General features: G+C 43.7%; 1 protein-coding gene across 1 annotated transcript in view; it reads left to right on the top strand.

The window, feature by feature from the left end:
• LOC121555567 overlaps positions 1-21117 on the top strand; it is a 39017-nt gene extending 17900 nt beyond the window's left edge. Inside the window, 19 exon segments of the mRNA XM_045218813.1 lie at positions 99-341; positions 465-706; positions 911-1148; positions 1366-1581; positions 1730-1987; positions 2158-2361; positions 2574-2786; positions 2900-3112; positions 3338-3538; positions 12462-12665; positions 13595-13797; positions 14165-14206; positions 14881-14943; positions 16193-16376; positions 18577-18929; positions 19603-19731; positions 19948-20076; positions 20202-20276; positions 20420-21117. Of these exon segments, the coding sequence (XP_045074748.1) occupies positions 99-341; positions 465-706; positions 911-1148; positions 1366-1581; positions 1730-1987; positions 2158-2361; positions 2574-2786; positions 2900-3112; positions 3338-3538; positions 12462-12665; positions 13595-13797; positions 14165-14206; positions 14881-14943; positions 16193-16376; positions 18577-18929; positions 19603-19731; positions 19948-20076; positions 20202-20276; positions 20420-20449 (3440 nt within the window). The 3' untranslated portion in view covers positions 20450-21117.
• Positions 21118-21578: the final 461 nt, after the last annotated feature.

Genomic DNA, 21578 nt, shown 5'->3' with positions numbered 1-21578 from the left:
TGTGTGTTTTACAACAATTGCCATTTAAATAGAAAGAGAAACATTTGGTGCAGTATGGATTTGTGTGGCTGAGAGAACAGCTGTCTCTACTTTGTCAGTCATGCCAGTCGACTCAGCTCCGGTGCCTGTGGCCTCCACAAGATTCTCTGTGGTGTTAGTAGACACGGTCGAGCATAGAGCACCAGAGAGGGAATGCATTGAGGTGGAGGCCACACAGCAACAGCCTGAAAGGGGATTGGTGGAAGGACAGAGACCGTGGCAAATACAGGAAGATGATTGGTTTATGCTCTTGGACCTGGCTGATCGTGTTCCTTCAGGGATACCAACCACACCAGTTTCAGGTATGAAAAACTTGTGCCTCAATGATGAGTATTTTAGGGCTTGAAACAACTGTGCTTCAGTGACTGAATAGTCATCCAACTAGGCTTTGCACTTCAAGGTTCTTTATGTATTTTATGTATTAGCTTCTTTGGAAGTGCAAGTTCAGGTGTACGTAGAGGAAACCATCTCTTCCATGGTTAAAGTGATGACAGTAGAGCAGAGAGAGGAGACCACGGTGACTGTAGTGGAGGAGATGGAGTTACAGCAAGAGGAGAGACATCTGGAGCAGAAACCATCACAGTCACAGAGAGAGGTGGAAGATGACTGGTTTGTTCTGCTGGATGTTGTTCCCAGAGAACCATCTGTGATTCCGTCAGGTATTTCCGTAATTTCATGCACTGCTTCCCAGTCCCACCACAATATTAACAACATCTCCCCCGACCCTGTGCTTCATAAGCTGCAAAATACTTTAAGATAAGAATAACTAACAAGACATTTGACTATCCACCAAGAGAATGGCTTCAGCTACATTGCTTTGTGTAGTACTTTCAATTATCTTCTGTATCTGAGGAATGTGTGTTTGTATCAGCTTCTGTGGAAGAGTGTATTCCGGTATATACTGAAAAAAGCGTCTCCAGCGTCTCCTGTGGTTGAAGTGACGACAGTAGAGCAGAGAGAGGAGAGAAGGATGACTGTAGTGGAAGAGAAGCAAGAGGAGAGACGTCAAGAAGAATTTATACTTCCACCACAGCCATCAAGAGAGATAGACGATGACTGGTGTGTGCTACTGGATGTCATTCCCAGAGAAACATCCTATATACCACCAGGTACCCAATACAATTCAAGGCTTTGCTCGTCAGCCCCTGATCCCATCAAAATATACCTAACCCACCTCGCCAAACTTGCAGAGTAACCGTTACGCTTTTCCCATATGGAACTTTGGAATGTTTGTCCGGGAATATGGTCTTTGATGACATGGCTTTTTGTTAGCCCACACATCTAGCTGAATCTGAAGGGTATGTACTGTGTGTGTGTTTGTATCAGTCGCTCCAGCAGAGCCAACACTGGTTTCTCCAGATGTGGCCAGCCCTGTGGTTGAGGTAAAGGCTGAAGAGCAGAAGCCAGTGGTGGTTCTGGTGGAGGAGACGAGGCCACAACATAAACAGGAAGTAGAGGAGTGGCAGCGACAACCAGAGAGAGATGATGATTGGTTTACACTGTTTGATGATGTCCATGAGGAGCCGATCATTGTACCACCAGGTACTGTTCCTTCTTCATCGCCACAGTCTTTGTACATTTGCAGCTGTGTACATTTCCCAGCTTTGACTGAGAATAAACTATGGCTTTTGTAACTTTGGAGAACATGCTAAAGTCCCTAAACTAAAGGACTTTCCCCTGTCTGTATCAGTTGCTCTTCGTGAGCGTACTCCGGTATATCCAGATTTAAGCCAGACCACCTCCGTGGTAGAAGTGACAACCGTAGAAAAGAGAATCAAGAAGACAGTGACTATTGTTGGAGAGAGGTGGGGACAGCAAGAGGAGACACTCCAGTCAGAGATGATCATCTCAGAGCAGAGACCACCACCAGCAGCAGAGAGAGAGGAGGGAGATGACTGGTCTATTCTGTTGGATGCCGTCCGTGAAGAACCTGCTGGGGTTCCACCAGGTACCTTAGACATACAGTACTGCCAACAAGCAGACTAACCAAACCGACACTTTTGCTCTTGTGTGAATTAGGAATATGATTTTCAGTATATCCTGGTCAGTTATCAACGGGACCATCTAATAGTAATAGTGGTAATAATATCAAGCTCTCTGTGTACCTTTTTGCTTCAGTTTCTCTGGCTGTTAGCGATAGGGTAGACCCAGAGGTTGTGCCAACCAAAGAGCCGACCATTGAGCCTGAACCAAGAGTGTCTGTGGTGGAAGCAGTCAGATCATTTCCTGAAGGAGTTGCCCTGGAGGGTAAAGCAACACAACCGCAGATAGAGCTGGATGATGATTGGTTTTTGCTGCTGGATGTTGCCCCTAAAGTAGCAGGTACTTTGACCATTCTAAGCTTGCTGTTGGCCACTCCAAATACCAACCCATCCCTTGCTTCCAAAGGCTCTCAATTGCTGTGTGAGCCTGTTGACTATCCACAAAAGCTTTTGGCAAGGAATACACTATCATATTTACATGTTCTAGTAAAAGGCTTGCTACCTTGTGGACTGTTTTGTTGTGTTTCTGAGGGTTACTCATGTCTCTATCAGCTGCACCAGTGGTGGTGATTTACCCTGATGTGAGCACCACAGCTGTTACCGTGGTGGAGGAGACAGTGGAACAGAAACCACAGAAGACCGTGAGGATGGTGGAAGAGACTGTTAAGATGGAGGAGGGGCCTGTGGTAACACCTAGAGAAGTGGATGATGATTGGTTTGTGCTTTGGGACCCCGCTCCCTCCGAGATACTGACCACACCCACGGGTATTGCTGCTTGACCACCATCTGCCCCTTTTGGCTTTTTCTTTGGTAAAATGCTGAACCCAGATTGTGTATTACTTGACATTGACAAGCCTGTTATTCTTGTTTTATTTCAGCCTTCCCCATAGACAGAGAGGTTATAGAGCAGGTACCCCGGAGAACAGTGATTGTGGTGGACGAAACTAGGAAACCCCATAGAGTGGTGGAGGACAGACGTAAACAGGAGGTTGCACTGGTGCAAACACTGCCTCCCCAAGAGAGAGGGGAGGGTGATGATTGGTTCATGCTCCTTGAAGCCTCTCGTCAAGAGCCTGTGAAGATGCCAACAGGTACCCTCTGACCCTGACCGCATCATCCTAAGCTCTGTTTTGCTTCACATTCCCCATCAAGTTTGATGTGACATATTCCCTTATACTTTTTTATAATTATGTGTGGTAAAGGGTCTCTAATCAGATATGTGCAGCTTTGGCACAATCAGATTCTGCGTTATAATTTGTGAATGGTACGAGTATCATAGTCAAGTCTCCTGGGTGCTCTGTGTCTGTCTGTATCAGTTGCTGTGGTAACTAGACCTGCCCCTGTGGTTGACGTGATGGTGACGAGCACAGAGCCGAGAACCCAGAAAAGGGTGACGATAGTGGAGGAGAGGTGGAGAGAGGAGAGGACCCTGCAGCAGAGACTGCCTCAGACACAGACACAGAGAGAGGTGGACGATGATTGGTTTGTCCTGCTGGATGCTGCCCCTAAAGAATCAGGTACCCCCCCATCTCTTCAATCCCCTATCCCCCTGCTGTTCATGCTCATTTTAGCTGCAGACTGAGACTATCTAAAGACTGAGACTACTAAAAGACTGAAACTACCAAAAGACTGAAACTACCAAAAGACTGAGATAGATTGCAAAATAGTTGGGAAGAGATTTTTGACTTACTGATTCCATGGCATAGTGTTTATGAACTGATACGCAAAACGACGCCGGATTCAAAACTTAGAATTGTTCAATTTCAATTATTATACAAAAATCTTCCTACCAATAGAATGTTATTTATATGGGGGATACAATCTTTCCAGCTCTGCAGATTTTGCTGCAAAGAGACAGAATCATTAGATCATTTGTTTTGGTACTGTCCATTTGTAGCTTGTTTTTTGTCACAGGTCCAGGAATGGCTGAAGGATTTCAATATTTACCTGGAGCTAACCCTGCAGATAGCACTACTGGGTGATCTGAAAAGTCATAGTCAATCGATCAATAATATAATAATACTTTTAGCAAAAAGGTTTATTTTCAATTTACAATCTGTAGAAACAATGAGAATAGAAGGGTTCAGAACTTTTGTGAAACATCACAGTACAGTTGAAATATATATGGCAAATAGAAATCAAATATGGATGGTGTTAAGAGATAGATGGGAGGTGTTGAATGGTGCTGAAGGATGGGACTAATAACAACTAACAATAACTAATAACAACAAGATAACTAATGTAAAGCATACTGTGTCCATAATAAGTATATAGGTTATAGTTTGAGAGCTTTTGTGAAAGAGCACAGTTAGAAAGATATGGCATATAGAAGCAAACCAGATGGACATCATGAAAATGATCGGAGAGGTTGAGGGTAGAGGAAGTTCAGGAGGAAAAACAAACAAAATAGAATTATTGTAAAATTGACTGTGTCCATAAAATGTATATAGTATGTATAAGCTGGAAGTAGAGGCCTAAGCGTTGTTAGGGAAGGGGTGGTGGGGTTGGAAAGTAATAAAGGGAAATATATTTTTTTAAAGGATATGTACAGTTGAAGTCGGAAGTTTACAGTGAGGGGAAAAAAGTATTTGATCCCCTGCTGATTTTGTACGTTTGCCCACTGACAAAGACATGATCAGTCTATAATTTTAATGGTAGGTTTATTTGAACAGTGAGAGACAGAATAACAACAACAAAATGTAAAATCCTGCTGATTTTGTACGTTTGCCCACTGACAAAGACATGATCAGTCTATAATTTTAATGGTAGGTTTATTTGAACAGTGAGAGACAGAATAACAACAACAAATGTAAAATCCAGAAAAACGCATGTCAAAAATGTTATATATTGATTTGCATTTTAATGAGGGAAATAAGTATTTGACCCCTCTGCAAAACATGACTTAGTACTTGGTGGCAAAACCCTTGTTGGCAATCACAGAGGTCAGACGTTTCTTGTAGTTGGCCACCAGGTTTGCACACATCTCAGGAGGGACTTTTTTCCACTCCTCTTTGCAGATCTTCTCCAAGTCATTAAGGTTTCGAGGCTGATGTTTGGCAACTCGAACCTTCAGCTCCCTCCACAGATTTTCTATGGGATTAAGGTCTGGAGATTGGCTAGGACACTCCAGGACCTTAATGTGCTTCTTCTTGAGCCACTCCTTTGTTGCCTTGGCTGTATGTTTTGGGTCATTGTCATTCTGGAATACCCATCCACGACCCATTTTCACTATCTGGAAACAACAGTCTAAGCCTATAGTGAAGAACATTTGCTTCATCACATCCTGCAACATCGGTTAACTAGTACATCATACTTAAAACAATACTTTAATACACAAAATATCATTACAATAACTTTTAAACTTGTAGTTCTAGGTAAACATCCAGTCACAGTTCTTCGTTAGATTTTCACCGCAACCTTCACACATTAGAACTAAGAAAAGTTTCATCCAATCTCAACTATCTGAATAGTCGTCATCTTCCACCAAGCCTGGTGGGTCATATTCTTCATTCGGTTGGTCGGAGTCCGGGATTGGGCCATATCTCACCATCTGCTGTGATACTGCAATTCTCCAACGCCTTGCTCACCAACCCTCGGACACAGGGAATAAGACAACATCCACAAAGAACAAGTATACCCATAGAAGCTATAGCTGCACCCAGAATAGTTACAACAATAGTTTTCCATTTACCAAACATGTTATCAAACCAACCAGTCATTGATGTATTCACCCCCCAGTTCTCAGCCCATTCTTTACTTAATGCAGTGAGACCTGCCAGTGCTCTAGTTACTGTACCATCTGGGGCTGTATTGTTGGGGATAAACATACAACAATGACCTCCCACCATCTTGCAAATCCGCCCTTCTCTGCTAAAAGCATTTCGAGAACCAAACTATTCTGCAGGTCATGAGTGAGGTGGCAGATAGTTGGCCTGAGATTCTCTTCACTGCATCCCTTATCTAATTAACAAACCTTTGTAGATGTTTTTATCAATTGTAACCCACCAGAAAAACGTTGTTGTAAACCCTTCTCCAATTTGATCTGTGATTGGCATTACTTTGGTGTCTATAACATTGATAATCTCTGGGGTTCATGGTGAATTGGGGTGCCTTAGTATTATCCTTTTTAAGAGTGGTTATTTGAATATCAGAACAATTAGGTGAGGTTTGGTTTGATCTCAAATCTATCACACAAGAGAACATGGTCTGAGGCATAGGTGCAGTTAGAAGGGTTGGCCTACCTGTTGAACAGGCATAACAATTAGTTTGACCCAACACCCTAGCTGTGTAGTTCATCCACCTTACCCAGAAGTTCTCATTTGAAATTCCTTCTACTTCTCCTTGGTTCATTTCCTGCAAGAGGAAATATTCTACCCTTGGTGGTTTAGTGCTATTTAGGATTCCTTCTGAGGGCCTTCCAATGGGTATTAGACTAGTTTTTGGTACCTCTGGTGATAACATTAGATCTACCTGCTGTTCTGTCTCGGGGGTGGAAGATTCATTTCTCTCCTGAAAAATGAGCCTCACACATGTATTTGCCCCGATATCATCAACACAGACCCAATAGTTCCTTGCTATGTCATCTTGCATAATTGACTTTACCAATATCCCCAGTTCCGTTTTACATTTATCATGGGTTTGTTTAATTCCCCATCGGTGTACTGCGTCCATTCTATTCTCATAGTATGTTCCCCAGGTATGTTTAAACACCCTTGCCCAAGGACATGAACGTTCCCCAGTGCAAATGTATTTACCATACCTTCTAGGACCTAACTTTCTTGTACACGCCCCCTTCTTACCAAAGCCCCCAAAACCTCCTATCTCTTCATGGGAGAAGTTGAATGGTATCTTGAATCCCCCATCTTGTCCTAAACTGACTTTAACTATTAAAATAATAATTCCCCCAATAGTCTTTCTTGGTTTCAGTATTTCTACGAGATCGAATCAGTGCATCATTTCCCTGTTTAGGTTGACCTGGATTAATCCATAATATTATTAACATGATGATGCAGCTCAGAGTCCCCCAAAATCCCCAAAACCGCCATCCCAATCCTGTCCCTGACCCACCTGCCTGGTACTTCCCCATACCCACACCTCTATAAACCCCCCACAGTGATGAAAGGTCAGGGCAGGGTTTCTTCGTTAACAGAGTTTACCCCCGAACCCTAGTGGTTCAGTTCATCTCTTTATCTCCGTGTGTGTTCAACGGTGTTGGTATGTGGGCCTACCTTTTTGCAGTGGGTAATGTGGACCCAAGTGGCTCTCTCAGCTATTCTTATAGCGAAGGCAGTTACGAATAGGACTTGGTATGGTCCCTCCCAGCGTGACTGCTTTCAATCCTTTTTCCTCAACGATTGGATCCACACCCAGTCTCCAGGTTATATAGTATGAATCACCTTCTCCTTTAATTCTCCTGTAGGACACAAATTCTTAGACATAAGGTTAACGAACAATTTTCACATGTGTTCTGCTAGTGTATTCTCTAGTTCTATGTCTGCCTGTTCTGGTCCTGCCAACTGTGGCATTCTGTAAGGTATTCCAAACACTTTCTCAAAGGGGGATAACCCATCTTTATCTGGGGTTACTCTAAATTTCTTCCCTTTACTCCGTGATAACTCTATAAAATCAATTTCTAATTGCTGGAAGGGGTACTTAGCCGGAGGATACTCACCCTGAGGTGCCCTTTGTCTGCCCTGGTGATTATTTTGAGCACAGATAACACATCTTGAACAAACGTATTTTTTAATTTATTTTTATTTTTAAATAATTAGTAATCCCATATGCAACTAAGTGTTGTCTAATCTGCTCTACCATCCATCCCTCCCTTTGACACATGGCTCTGCCCGTGTGTCAATATTGCAGCATATCTAAACAGTAATTTCGGGAGAATTGGTAAGCTGTCTTTGACCCATATTCCTTCCTTATTTACTGCGCCTTGCTTCACTCATCTGTGAACTTCCTTAATTGGGGCCCTACTGTAGCTCTCTATAAGTAGATCTCTATCTATCGAAACGTCCTCTTTTGACAGCTGACTAGGAACAGAGAAGTGTTTTAACCCTGCTGACAACAGTTGATAATACCTCAACTTACTTCTATCCCGTAAAAGTAATCCAAGATTAGTACAATATACTAGCAACAGGTATCCCTCATTCAGGGAAAGCTCTCTCTCTCTCTTCTGTTATTTTATGGTTCGAATCATATATATTATTACCAAATTATAAATTTCTTCACACTTTTCACAGTACTATAAATTACCCTCAACTTGGTAAAATAAACTATCTTAAAGTCCTCCTCTCATGCCTTTAGAATTTACCAGTGTGGATGATCAATTAACACCAGAAAGTCAAAACAGAGTTCAGAGGCCATTGAAATCATTCAAACGAACTGTTCCATCCCATAGTATACTAAACATTACCATCATCCTAAATATTTCATAAATGTTACTTATCCCAAGTGTTCATTAAGTCCTCATGACATTTATTCTCATAAGAAATCATGTATACCCAAAACTCAGTCAAAACTGAAAAACTCCATAAAATTCACTGTGTGTGCTCCTTTAAGACTTATCACCTTTGACCTGTTGAAAACCCCCTAAAATCAAAATAACAAGGCTTTATAAACATCATACTAGGTGTGTTGTTTTTTATTTGAAAAACCTAATTGAAAAACAACAACCAAAAATAGCCAGGCCCCACTTAATTTGGTAGCTCCCTTTTATGACGTAAATACTGCCTAACTCCAAAATGTAGTGTTGGAGTATATTTGATGATGGGGATTTGTGTTGAATGAGAGGCTAGAGACTTAATAAAATAATAATTGGAATAATAATTATATATTAACTTGCTCACCCAAACGTAGACATACGTCATGGGTGAGACATAATTAATATAATATTGTACAAAGCCAATTTAGGGTTTCCACTAAATTTATCTCCATAGTATTCATATCCAATGTAGTGATTGACGTTCCTTAATGGAAACCCTAAATTGGCTTTGTACAGACTTTTACTAATATTCTATTTCTCACACTTGCTATTTTAATTCCTTCTGGTGTACACCCCTCCCTGTATTTCTTTATCCCGGATTATTTGTTGAACATTACTGTTCTATAATCTACTACAGGTTCTCTGAATACAGGGTAGTTTCTTTTGGTAATGGCCTATTACCGTGAATCGTTACGGACCCACCCTGAGCAATCCCAGACTGCCCCAATTAATGAATAAAGACTACTGACCTTATCCTTGCAGCCGAGATTCAATGTAGGTTTGGATTCCGTCACCGTCTCTGTCATTAATCAGGTGTCCTCTGGCCTGTCTTAACCCTTAATGTCAAAGGGCAGGACTTTCTATTTACGAATGTATCATTCGCCCGTCGACGGTTTTCAGAGTTACCTGGAATGACAGAGGCAGGTATTGGATTCCAGCTCAGAAGGACCAAGCTGTTATGTGAATTATTTCTCTGTGCGTCTCCCAAAAGGTTGTAAGTCTTTTGGATTTAAGAAACGGACAGAGTCCCGGTCTGCATAGTCAGAGATTTATTCATTGAGAATTCTGCCTTCACAATTTCAGAGTCCATCTTTTATACTCACACGTCATACAAAAATCCCTCCCCTCTTTAGGCGGGCTGTAGTTTTCCACTTTACAACTGCTCTCCTGACCATCAGTTCACACACACACACACACACACACACACACACACACACATGCATACACACACACATACATACATACACACACACACACACACACATGCATTCCTTAGTTATCACCGTCCTCACAATATCATGCACCATATTTCTTACTCCTTAAAAAGACTAACGGTTTCTCTCCTCCCTAAATTGTGAGGCCTCTTTATCTTGGTTTCTCAGTTGTCTGTAGACAGTTCTCCTTGTCCTTTGTTGTCTGGTCTAACTCTTACTCACATTGCTAAATAGTAGCTCAATGTCATAGTCTTTACTGGTCCTACACTCACACATTTTAACACATTTCACACAGTTTCAGGGTGTAATAATTAGTCATTAATAATTATTCTATCATTTTCCCATGATGTCAAGCAAAGAGGCACTGAGTTTTAAGGTAGGCCTTGAAATACATCCACAGGTACACATCCAATTGACTCAAATGATGTCAATTAGCCTATTAGAAGCTTCTAAAGCCATGACATCATTTTCTGGAATTTTCCAAGCTGTTTAAAGGCACAGTCAACTTAGTGTATGTAAACTTCTGACCCACTGGAATTGTGATACAGTGAATTATACGTGAAATAATCTGTCTGTAAACAATTGTTGGAAAAATTACTTGTGTCATGCACAAAGTACAGTGAGGGAAAAAAGTATTTGATCCCCTGTTGATTTTGTATGTTTGCCCACTGACAAAGAAATTATCAGTCTATAATTTTAATGGTAGGTTTATTTGAACAGTGAGAGACAGAATAACAACAAAAAAATCCAGAAAAACGCATGTCAAAAATGTTATAAATTGATTTGCATTTTAATGAGGGAAATAAGTATTTGACCCCCTATCAATCAGAAAGATTTCTGGCTCCCAGGTGTCTTTTATACAGGTAACGAGCTGAGATTAGGAGCACACTCTTAAAGGGAGTGCTCCTAATCTCAGTTTGTTACCTGTATAAAAAGACACCTGTCCACAGAACCAATTAATCAATCAGATTCCAAACTCTCCACCATGGCCAAGACCAAAGAGCTCTCCAAGGATGTCAGGGACAAGATTGTAGACCTACACAAGGCTGGAATGGACTACAAGACCATCGCCAAGCAGCTTGGTGAGAAGGTGACAACAGTTGGTACGATTATTCGCAAATGGAAGAAACACAAAAGAACTGTCAATCTCCCTCGGCCTGGGGCTCCATGCAAGATCTCACCTCGTGGAGTTGCAATGATCATGAGAATGGTGAGGAATCAGCCCAGAACTACACGGGAGGATCTTGTCAATGATCTCAAGGCAGCTGGGACCATAGTCACCAAGAAAACAATTGGTAACACACTACACCGTGAAGGACTGAAATCCTGCAGCGCCCGCAAGGTCTCCCTGCTCAAGAAAGCACATATACAGGGCTGTCTGAAGTTTGCCAATGAACATCTGAATGATTCAGAGGAGAACTGGGTGAAAGTGTTGTGGTCAGATGAGACCAAAATCGAGCTCTTTGGCATCAACTCAACTCGCCGTGTTTGGAGGAGGAGGAATGCTGCCTATGACCCCAAGAACACCATCCCCACCGTCAAACATGGAAGTGGAAACATTATGCTTTGGGGGTGTTTTTCTGCTAAGGGGACAGGACAACTTCACCGCATCAAAGGGACGATGGACGTGGCCGTGTACCGTCAAATCTTGGGTGAGAACCTCCTTCCCTCAGCCAGGGCATTGAAAATGGGTCGTGGATGGGTATTCCAGCATGACAATGACCCAAAACACACGGCCAAGGCAACAAAGGAGTGGCTCAAGAAGAAGCACATTAAGGTCCTGGAGTGGCCTAGCCAGTCTCCAGACCTTAATCCCATAGAAAATATGTGGAGGGAGCTGAAGGTTCGAGTTGCCAAACGTCAGTCTCGAAACCTTAATGACTTGGAGAAGATCTGCAAAGAGGAGTGGGACAAAATCCCTCCTGAGATGTGTGCAAACCTGGTGGCTAACTACAAGAAACGTCTGACCTCTGTGATAGCCAACAAGGGTTTTGCCACCAAGTACTAAGTCATGTTTTGCAGAGGGGTCAAATACTTATTTCCCTCATTAAAATGCAAATCAATGTATAACATTTTTGACATGCGTTTTTCTGGATTTATTTGTTGTTATTCTGTCTCTCACTGTTCAAATAAACCTACCATTGAAATTATAGACTGATCATGTCTTTGTCAGTGGGCAAACGTACAAAATCAGCAGGGGATCAAATACTTTTTTCCCTCACTGTAGATGTCCTAACCGACTTGCCGAAACTATAGTTTGTTAAGTGGTTGAAAAACAAGTTTTAATGACTCCAACCTAAGTGTATGTAAACTTTCGACTTCAACTGTATGTATATGTATGTGTATGTATATATACTGTATATATACTGTATGTGTGTGTATGTATATATATATACGGGAACAAAAAACATATGGGGATTGGAAGTGATGCAGACAATTACATTGATGGAAGTTACAATCTATCTGCAATATTAAAGCTGATCTACCCCCAAAGAAATTCGTTTTTTTTTTAAAGGATTGAGACTACCAAAAGACTGAGACTACCAAAAGACTGAAACTACCAAAAGACTGAGACTACCAAAAGACTGAAACTACCAAAAAACATCAGTTAATTTTGTCCTGCAATTCTATTTGGATTTCTTTTGTTGAGAATTGCTTAAGCAAAATGGTCTTGTACCGATACTTTAACGTTGCATGTAAGCTGTGTCTTCGATAAGAGCCCTGTTTGTGTGTTTGTATCAGTTGCTCTTCGAGAGCGTCTCCAGGTCTATCCAGACATAACGTCTGTGGTCAAAGGTCCAGCCGCTCAGCCCAAACCCAGAGTGGTGGTTGCTGAGGAGAAGAGACCACTGTTTGAGAGGAGGATTCTGGAGGAGAGACCAGCACAACCCCAGAGAGATGAGGATGATGATTGGTTTGTGTTGCTGGATAAAGAATCGGGTACAGGTACTTTGCGTCTTTAGTTTTTGCATCTTCAGTTTCTGCGTGCTGCCCTAAAACAATATGTTGATCTCACACCCGCTCTCCAACTTCAATTTACCAGAAATGTTTGCTGACTAACATTCGTCCAACGCTTTTACAACGTGGTTGTGCATTGTCATGGGATTTTCCCCTAAAAAAGACACTGACGAACCAATGGGTCTTTGGTTATGCTTTGCTTTTTGAAGAAATACATTTTTAGTTTTCCCTTTAACGGCTTTAGGAATACTATACCACAGTGAGGCATGAGCTTATTTACTCAATAAGTCAGGACAACTTCTTCCATTTGCATCGTTGGTTATTAACTCAATGAGTCAGAACAACTTCTGCCATTTGCGTCGTTGGTTATTAACTCAATGAGTCAGGACAACTTCTGCCATTTGCATCGTTGGTTATTAACTCAATGAGTCAGGACAACTTCTGCCATTTGCATCGTTGGTTATTAACTCAATGAGTCAGGACAACTTCTGCCATTTGCATCGTTGGTTATTAACTCAATGAGTCAGAACAACTTCTGCCATTTACGTCGTTGGTTATGGTTGAGAAGTACTGTCCATGCTTTGCTGCCCATTCTATATTGTGGACAGTTGCTTCTTACAACTCATCCAAGCTTTTCCCCTTGCTAGTCTCATTCTAGAATAGAATGAGCTGGCCCATGAAGGTACAGTATGGGCCCGAAGGCTGTGTGTGCGCTGGCCTCAGTGTGTGTGGAATTGAGTATGAGTTTGTTGTGTGTGTTTGTGTTCACAATGTTCTTCTGCGCTCTGTCAGTGTGTTTACCTCTCGCTACACTGGGTTTGATGGTCTCAGTGCACGCAGATCGTCTCACTCCTGCCCTCTTTACAACCCAATATCTAAATACTAACACTCCCTCTATCCTGTCTCTCTCCCTCCAGTGGTGGGCACCCACAAGGCCACCCGTCCGGTCAGCGCCCCAGTCTTTTCCCAGGCAGCCCTGATGGAGGCGGGGATCCCCATGGCCCCCCTGGACCTCCAGCAGCCCCAGACCTCCACCCCCATCAGGCTGCCAGCCCGCCAGGAGGACAGGAAGCTGGAGGTCACTATGGAGGCGGTGGACGAGGGCTCAGCCGAGGTCAAGGTACTGCAACTAAGAACTACAACCCTCCCGCCCTACGGGCCCTCCTCCTTCCCCTCACACACAAACCCTGTCCATGGCGGTAACGGAAAGACTGGTCTCAGCAGTGATATTGCTAAATTCAGTCACATAGTATTATTTATAAGAGAAGTATAATATGATGATTTGTCTATACTTAGAAAATAGAATAGCTGTGCATCATTTTTGTCCTCCATTGGTCACAGTAATGATAGTGTAACATACACTGATATAGACACACCTCAGATCACTAGTTCCTCAGATGGCTAAACTATGGACAGGGAGGATGCTCCTAGTGGAGGATTCTAACGTCATTATGCCTTCTCTCCTCCTCCCTTCCTGGGGTAACCAGTCTGAGCAGACGGACACTGAGGAGCCGGTGCGAATAAGGAAGGTCAGACCTTTGGCCTTGTCCCGACTCCTGCTTGTGCATTATATTAGTATTGTAGTGGCTCCACTCCCATTCTTACTTACACTACTGCCAAGTCTCCCATCCATAAGACTAACTTCACCCTCTCCTCATTTTATTAGCCTGGTTTCATTTGAATACTGCTCACAAACTACAAGGTCATTTGAGTTGACCTCATGTTCAAGTCAGACATTGGATATGACAATAGTATTGGTCATGTGCAGAGACTGAGATTACATATATGAGATACATTACATATGCTTTTGGTTTGTACAGACAGGAAGAAAAGTTAGGTTCTTTGAAGAATGAATGTTGAAAGAAGATTCCTCATTGGCTGCTGCATTTACATGCATGACATTAGACTAGGTTTTCATGATAACTAGTGTTTCTTTCATACTGTATTACTGCCTGACCCTTCACCTTTACCCCCCCAACCCTTCAAGACACCCACTCTAATAGCCCTGGCTTGGGTCCCCTGCTTTGCACACTTGGGACTCCAGGGCCCTTGTGGCCCCCAGAGGCTCCAGGCCACTCTGCATGCAGACCCCTCACCCTCACCACCCCCACTCCTTTAGAACCCCCCCAGCAACAATGCATGTCCACGTGGAACCTGTGAAACCCACACCTTTCTCTTTTTTTTGTTCTTTCATCTTTCACAGAAAAGAGCTAAGAGAACTGAGGGTGACTCAATTTATATCAGACATAGCCTTTTAATGTTGGAGGTTTGTATACCCGTTTTCTGGAGATCTGTCTCTATACGCTGTGTTTTCCTGCTCTTTGGCTACTGGCTGCTATAATACAACAGCATGCTTTGCATGTGGCATTACTGATTCACATACTTTGTTTTACATAGGCATCTTTGGTTTTGCTATTAGATGATTTTGACTGAGTAATCTCTCATTTGCTTTGTGTGTCGCGATATTAACTCTTAACACAACTAGATACTTGTTTCAGGGGAATGTTGTTGAGTAGGAGCTATCTCCTGATTTCTTCTCGCAAAGTATATGATTGGGATTGTGGTCTCTTCTCCCCAGACATCACACCATACACGTTCATACACGTTCCATGAAAGGGAGCCAGGAGTGTTTCATTTGTGGTATTTGTAGATACTGTTACTGATCGGCCACGTTATGCAGCTGAGATGTTGTTCCGTCTTCTAGCTAGGCCATTTGAGTGTTAGTAGAAGCATTACCAATACATCCCTGTCATGTTGTTTCAGCTTTGTCTCTATCCTCGGTATACAGTAGAAAAGTGCTTCATCTCCATACTTGATATAGGGCAGACGACCACCAACCTTCCCTCTCCACCGCTCCACCATCACATATCTTCCCACTCACCAGCTCAAAGCCTGTGTCCGCTATTTGTGGCCCTGTCTGAATCCAGTTTATGATGTCTCCCAGTCATATATTTATGCAGTTCCGAATAATGACTTGTAAGAGTACGCTCCACCGCTCTCATCGCCGTAAGAATCAGCCAGCCACAGAAACAGGTTGCCATGCTGCTGTCGCTCTTGATCTCTATGATTTGTAACCTGATCAGATTCTCTGTAGTGCTGCTCACTCGAATTGAACAGGTTGATTTACCAAGGATTTAATAAGAAGCTCTCAATGAGAGCTCAGAGAATCAATTATATTTTGAATCGATCTGATGAACTGAGCTCTGGCCTGCTTTAACGCTGTCGCTTTGAGTCAAATAGAACAGCAAAGTAACCTGCTGCTTGGTTGACATTGTTTATTGTCTAAACATGTTCATATGAGTGACATTAAAGTGCCCTTGTTTCTGACACACCTGTTTTCTCTCCCCACCTTCTACACATCTACTCTGTCACTCCTCTTCTCCACACCTGTCTTCCAAACCAAACGTTTGTTGTCATTTTCCACTCTCTCTCTCTCTCTCTCGCTCTACCTCTCTCTCTCTCCCCCCCCTTCTCTCTCCCCCTCTCCTCCCTCCACCTCTCCCTCCCCCCTCCAGGACTTTGATAAGCCCCAGGAGGATCTGATCAGGCACCATAGCAGTATCAGTGAGCTGAAGAGGAACTTCATGGCGTCTGTCCCAGAGTCCCAGGGGCCCACCGAATGGGACAAGCGCCTGTCCACTCACTCCCCCTTCCGCAGCCTGGGCATCAACGGACAGCCCCTGCCCGGTGCCGACGAGGGTGAGTACCGTCTCAGACCAGACACTGTCGTACCACACACCCCCTCCTCTCAGTTCCCTATAGTTCACGTCAGCTTCCCAGCTCTCCCATTCCACAGAGAAGGAATGGATGTTAGCAGTCAATGTTGGGGTCAGTTCCATTTCAATGCAAGTCAATTTGGGAGATGAGGAGAAATTGAAATGGATAGAAAACTGCTGATCGTCATCAGTGAGGATTTGGAAATGTGTGAATATATTCCTGAATTGACTGAATTGAAGTACCTCACCACACGTTTCCCTCTGTACGGCTCTCTGTTGTGTTCTCTAAAGTTGGATGTGTTGGGGTGGAGTACCACAACACCATCCCATGGTTGTCCCTTTTGTTCGTCTTGGTTTGTGTTGTTGCGATGCAAAGCACTTATTGCATGTCTTGACAAAAATGTTTCTGTATGAGCAAGGCCTTTTCCCTTTCAACCGGACCCATCTAGTCTATGAAAGGCTTTCTCTGTCATTACTACCCTACTAAAATGGAAAGTCTTCTGTTTGCATGGGCCAACTGAAGAGAACACCTTGTCAAGACTGATTGGAACAGATCAGTCTGTCTGTTCACCTTGTGGCCCAGTCCGTTTGAATGTTCAGCTGTTTGTTGTGAGGAAGTCACTTATGGTTTGGGCATGTGGTATGCACTGGCTGAGCCTATTGGTCAGGTTTCTGAGCCCAGCTCTGTCTTTACCTCCTCATTGGCTGTCCGTCGGTCTGACGCTCCCCTCAGTGCATGACGCCCAGACCAGATTGGACAGAGAAACTGCATGACCCTGTGACGACCACTCTCACCTCCTCCTTGCACGTTTCAACTTGAAGATCATGACCCTGGAGTAGAAGACTTGACCTGTGTGCTCATCCTCTGCTCTTCTTCCCCTCAGTGCTGTTTTCTGCTTGATCTCCTCCATCCTGACTCCTTCTCCCAAATACTGCCCCTCTTTCCCTAACTCCGCTTTCCCACACTTCCTTTTTTTCTCACTTTGCTTTGTTCTTCCGTGATACTCCTGTCCCCAAACCCACAACTGAAGAGTCTGAAGGCCCACAGGTTACCCATAACCACCTAGTCCGACTCAGACAAATGCGTTCTCAATTCTTCTTCTCTTAGATCTAGTTTACCATGACACAGCTTTGCATAGCCTTCCTATCCATCACCCTACATCACAGACATTTCAACATCCCCTACCTCTCTCATCTCTCTCCCCCCCTACCCTCTGCCCCTCTCCACCCTCACCCTTCTTCCCTCAGTTCGCCATCCGCCTTCCCCGTGGCCCCCTGCAAGACTTCTACTCTAAGCGCAGCTGAGGTGGCATCCTGGGGGCGTCCCGAGTCAGCCCAGAGGGAACCTCTGCTGCTACATCATCATCCTCCTCTTCTTCTACTTCAGAAGCTGCTTCCTGTCGCGTGACTCTGGAATCACAACTTACTTCCTGTGTGTCTTGCTCAGTTTCCCCCCCGACTCTTCCTGACAACTGTTCCTACTGACTGCTGTTCCTTCCTAAAAAGTTGAAAGACTTGACGATGAACCCACTTCTGTTTTTGTATATCTGATTATCTGGACTAGACGAGGTGCGTCTGACAATGACAGTTGACGGTGGCTTTTTACAGTAGGAACAGTTTTGATATGTGCAGGTACCACTAATAGAACCTGGTTTTCTACACACCCAGACAGATGTCAATGTTGTCATATGTCATAGTAAGATGAGTTAGTGGCGTGTTGTGGTATTTGATGTATGAAGTCTTTTATAGAAACACATTTAGCCAGCACTGGTGGACATCTAAATTGTATATTTTAGTATACCTCATCACAATTCACTATGTTGTTTTTTGTATGCACATCTATCTAATACTGACGAGGTGACTTTGGGGCAGCTTGTTCAAATGTTATGGTATACATGACCTATGTTTCGTTCACTGGTGTTTGGTAAAACACTCTTGTCAACTGCAAGAGATTTTGTCCTGCTGCATACCCTTTTGACAATCAATTTTGACCCAAAAAAATTCAATAAATTCTTGCTAAACATGTTTGATCATGAGAAACATTGTTTCATTCCCTACTGTTGTTCACACAGTGGATATATGTGTGCCTTGTCTTTCTTTTAGAGTGTGTGCATTACTCCTCCTATAAGGGAAGAGTTCGACACTAAGGCAGCGCTACAGCAGGAGTCCAGCAGCACTGTAAGGCCATCGGGGGGGCCCAGCCCTGCTAGGAGCACAGAAACTGGGCCTTATGGGGTTGACTCCAAATTCCCATGATGCACCAGGGGTGGTGGGGCCATGTGATCAGGGGGATGAGGAGGAGCGTGTTAGCTCTGGGATCACCACCAGCCACGTACCCATCGTTGAGGTGGAGAGGGCACAGCTGCCCCACTCCTATCAACTCCAGCGTACAGTGCTGGAGGAGGAGGAGGAGGAGGAGGAGGAGGAGGAGCCGTCAGACCCAGGGTCGAGGGGGGAGCAGTCTGGGAGGATAACTGGAGCCTTCCACACCTCCTATTTCGTGAGCGGTGTTCCCCATGTCATACGCTGTTTCCAGGTAGCCCTTCCTCTGCCTTGACCAGCTCCTGTTGATAGACTCCTCTGCCTGTCCTCTGCTCTGTCTGGGTACAGTGTACACTCACCCTTCTGCAGCATGGCTACAACTATCCAGACAAATCCAAACTCTAAACACTGAAATCTATACTGTATTCATACTGGTGTTGGTCAGGATGGTTGAGTTCTGCTAGAGCCGGTTGCAGAGGCGGTGCACAGTGATGGGGTAAGGGAGTGTTTTCTCTGGTGTTGGGGGCTGATGGGAAGAGACAATGATCAAGTCTCTATTCCTCTCTGACACACACACAATATGAATTGTCTTTCTCTCTCTGGCCTCCTGGTGGTGGAAATCTTGGTGAAACTGGAATGGGGAGTAGGAATGAGGGACCCAATCAGTTGTGAATGAAAAGAGAGTGGTGTGGTTTAAGTGTTTTTAATGGGGAGTGGTTGATGAAACATTGGAAAATTACAGCTGTGCCATGTTCAATTGGGCACAACCAATGATTTCTATAAACACTGGACACATAACATAATGTAAGGTTCAGATATAATGATATGATATAAGGCTATATGCCTGTTTGACATGTATAGAGGAAAGAAACCATGTCTGCTCCTTTCATGACATGTCCATGTGCAACGTTCAGTAAAACTGACCGGAGTGTGTTCTTCCTCCCCAGCCCCCTCTGGTGCAGACCCAGACGGTCACCATCACAGACGTGTCCAACTCCCTTCCTACCGACGTCTCCACTAAGGATGTCCCTATCATTCAGACCCAGACAAAGACTATCACCTACGAGTCTGCAGAGGTAGCGACCCCATGATAATAAAGATGATGGTACAGCTGGGGAACTCTGAGCTGTGGTTGAACTTCAACTACCACAGGGTATAATCAGGGCAGTGTTCAGGGATCTATTCATGGCATTTCTTTCTGAAACGTTCAGTACAGTGCACCGTCTTTAACGCTACCCATGACTGAGTTGTTGCCATGGAGCCATTCATTTCCTGTTTGTTTCCTTTCTCAGGTGTCAGTTGACGGGTCAGACGGGGAGAAAGAGGCCACAGCACTGAGCAGCATTCAGACCATTACCTCAGAGACCAGCAGGGAAACCAGTGGCACCTCCATCACTACCACCACCACTCACATCTCCAAGGTAAGGGCACACCATAGACCACACACGCATGCACATGCGCGCACGCACACACACACACACACACACACACACACACACACACCCCTCATCTTTGTCATGGCCTCTGACTATTTCTCTTCTCCCAGGTGGTGAAAGGAGGAGCGTCAGAGACCAGAGTGGAGAAGAGGATCGTCATCACTGCCGACTCAGAGGCTGACCAGGTACAGTACAGTACAGTGTAGTATGAAGGCTCCTTCTACACACGCCAAGGCCTGATCAAGCACAATGGTTCTCTGTGACACACCTTTGTCATAAGGTGTACAACAATCTAGGTGGAGGTTAACTGAAGCTTTGTCTCCTGTAGGGAAGCGACGGCGGAGCAACAGCAATGTGATTCAGCCCAACACACAGTCAGAGAGCAGCCCTCTGGATCTGATGCTCAAGACACCAGAGACTTCTAGTACAGGGGACCAAATGACTAACCTCATTATCCCAGAGCCACTCCCACCTCCTCAACCCATACTGACATTGTGTCCAGACTGGTCCCCTCTAGAACCACTGTGGTTACATCCCAAATGGCACCCCTTATTCTGTATATAGTGCACTACTTTTGACCAGAGCCCTGGTCAAAAGTAGTGCACTATAAAGGGAACTATGGTGCCATTTGGGACGCATCCTGTGTCTCCCTGCCTAGTGGGATATGAACAGGCCAGGGAGAAAGCCTATCGTGTCCTCTCTTTCCACAGTGCTGTTCTGACTGCATGGTGGCTTCATTTTGGTCTATTCCACTCAAATCTCATATTTCGCCAAATTACTCATTTTTTTATTGTAGTAGGAAAGATAAACATACCTTTTTCAGTTCTAAGATCATTTAGGTAATTTGCTTTTAAATGTTTATTTACAACATATTTTTCTGTTGTTTTTATTGCTTGACAACTACTGTATAATTCAGTTTAAAGGTAGATTCAGAGATATGACGTAGATGCAAGTAAACAGCATAGTGGGTCAATTTCCGCAAAACAACTAAGAGCATTGAAGCGCGAGGCTCAACTTCTCCACTGTTTTGGTGCCCTGGCTACCACGCTGTGAACAGCGTGAAGCGAACCCATGCACATGCGCAGATACTGTGTGAGAGCAAAGTCGTGCATCTCGCTCATCTCAATATCTGCGGTGCTGCTCGTGGCAAAATCATTTCACTGAGTCTCCCTTTAACCTGCTCATTTTTATATAAATCTTTTCAACTGAGCTTTTTAAGTAATAACATTATCAGACTTCTTCAATCAGATTTAAGATGCTGGACAGAAACTATAGTTATTTTTTTGAAAGGGAGAACTCCTTTGAGTTTGTTTATGTTTATAATTGAGGAATATTTTTTTAATTGAATATTCAAATTGAAATTGCATACCTCACTTAAAAGTATTGAACAAAGATATTGCAACTCAAACAACCATGCCTGTTTGGACTGCTGTTTGGATTTGTTCTCTGCTCAGGTAAAATATATCTTTCTTAACCAGCCAAGTTAA

Source organism: Coregonus clupeaformis, unplaced genomic scaffold (assembly GCF_020615455.1).
Source record: "Coregonus clupeaformis isolate EN_2021a unplaced genomic scaffold, ASM2061545v1 scaf1819, whole genome shotgun sequence".
NCBI lineage: Eukaryota > Metazoa > Chordata > Actinopteri > Salmoniformes > Salmonidae > Coregonus > Coregonus clupeaformis.
The sequence above is the reverse complement of the archived record's forward strand: the minus strand, read 5'-3'. Positions and strand labels throughout refer to the sequence as shown.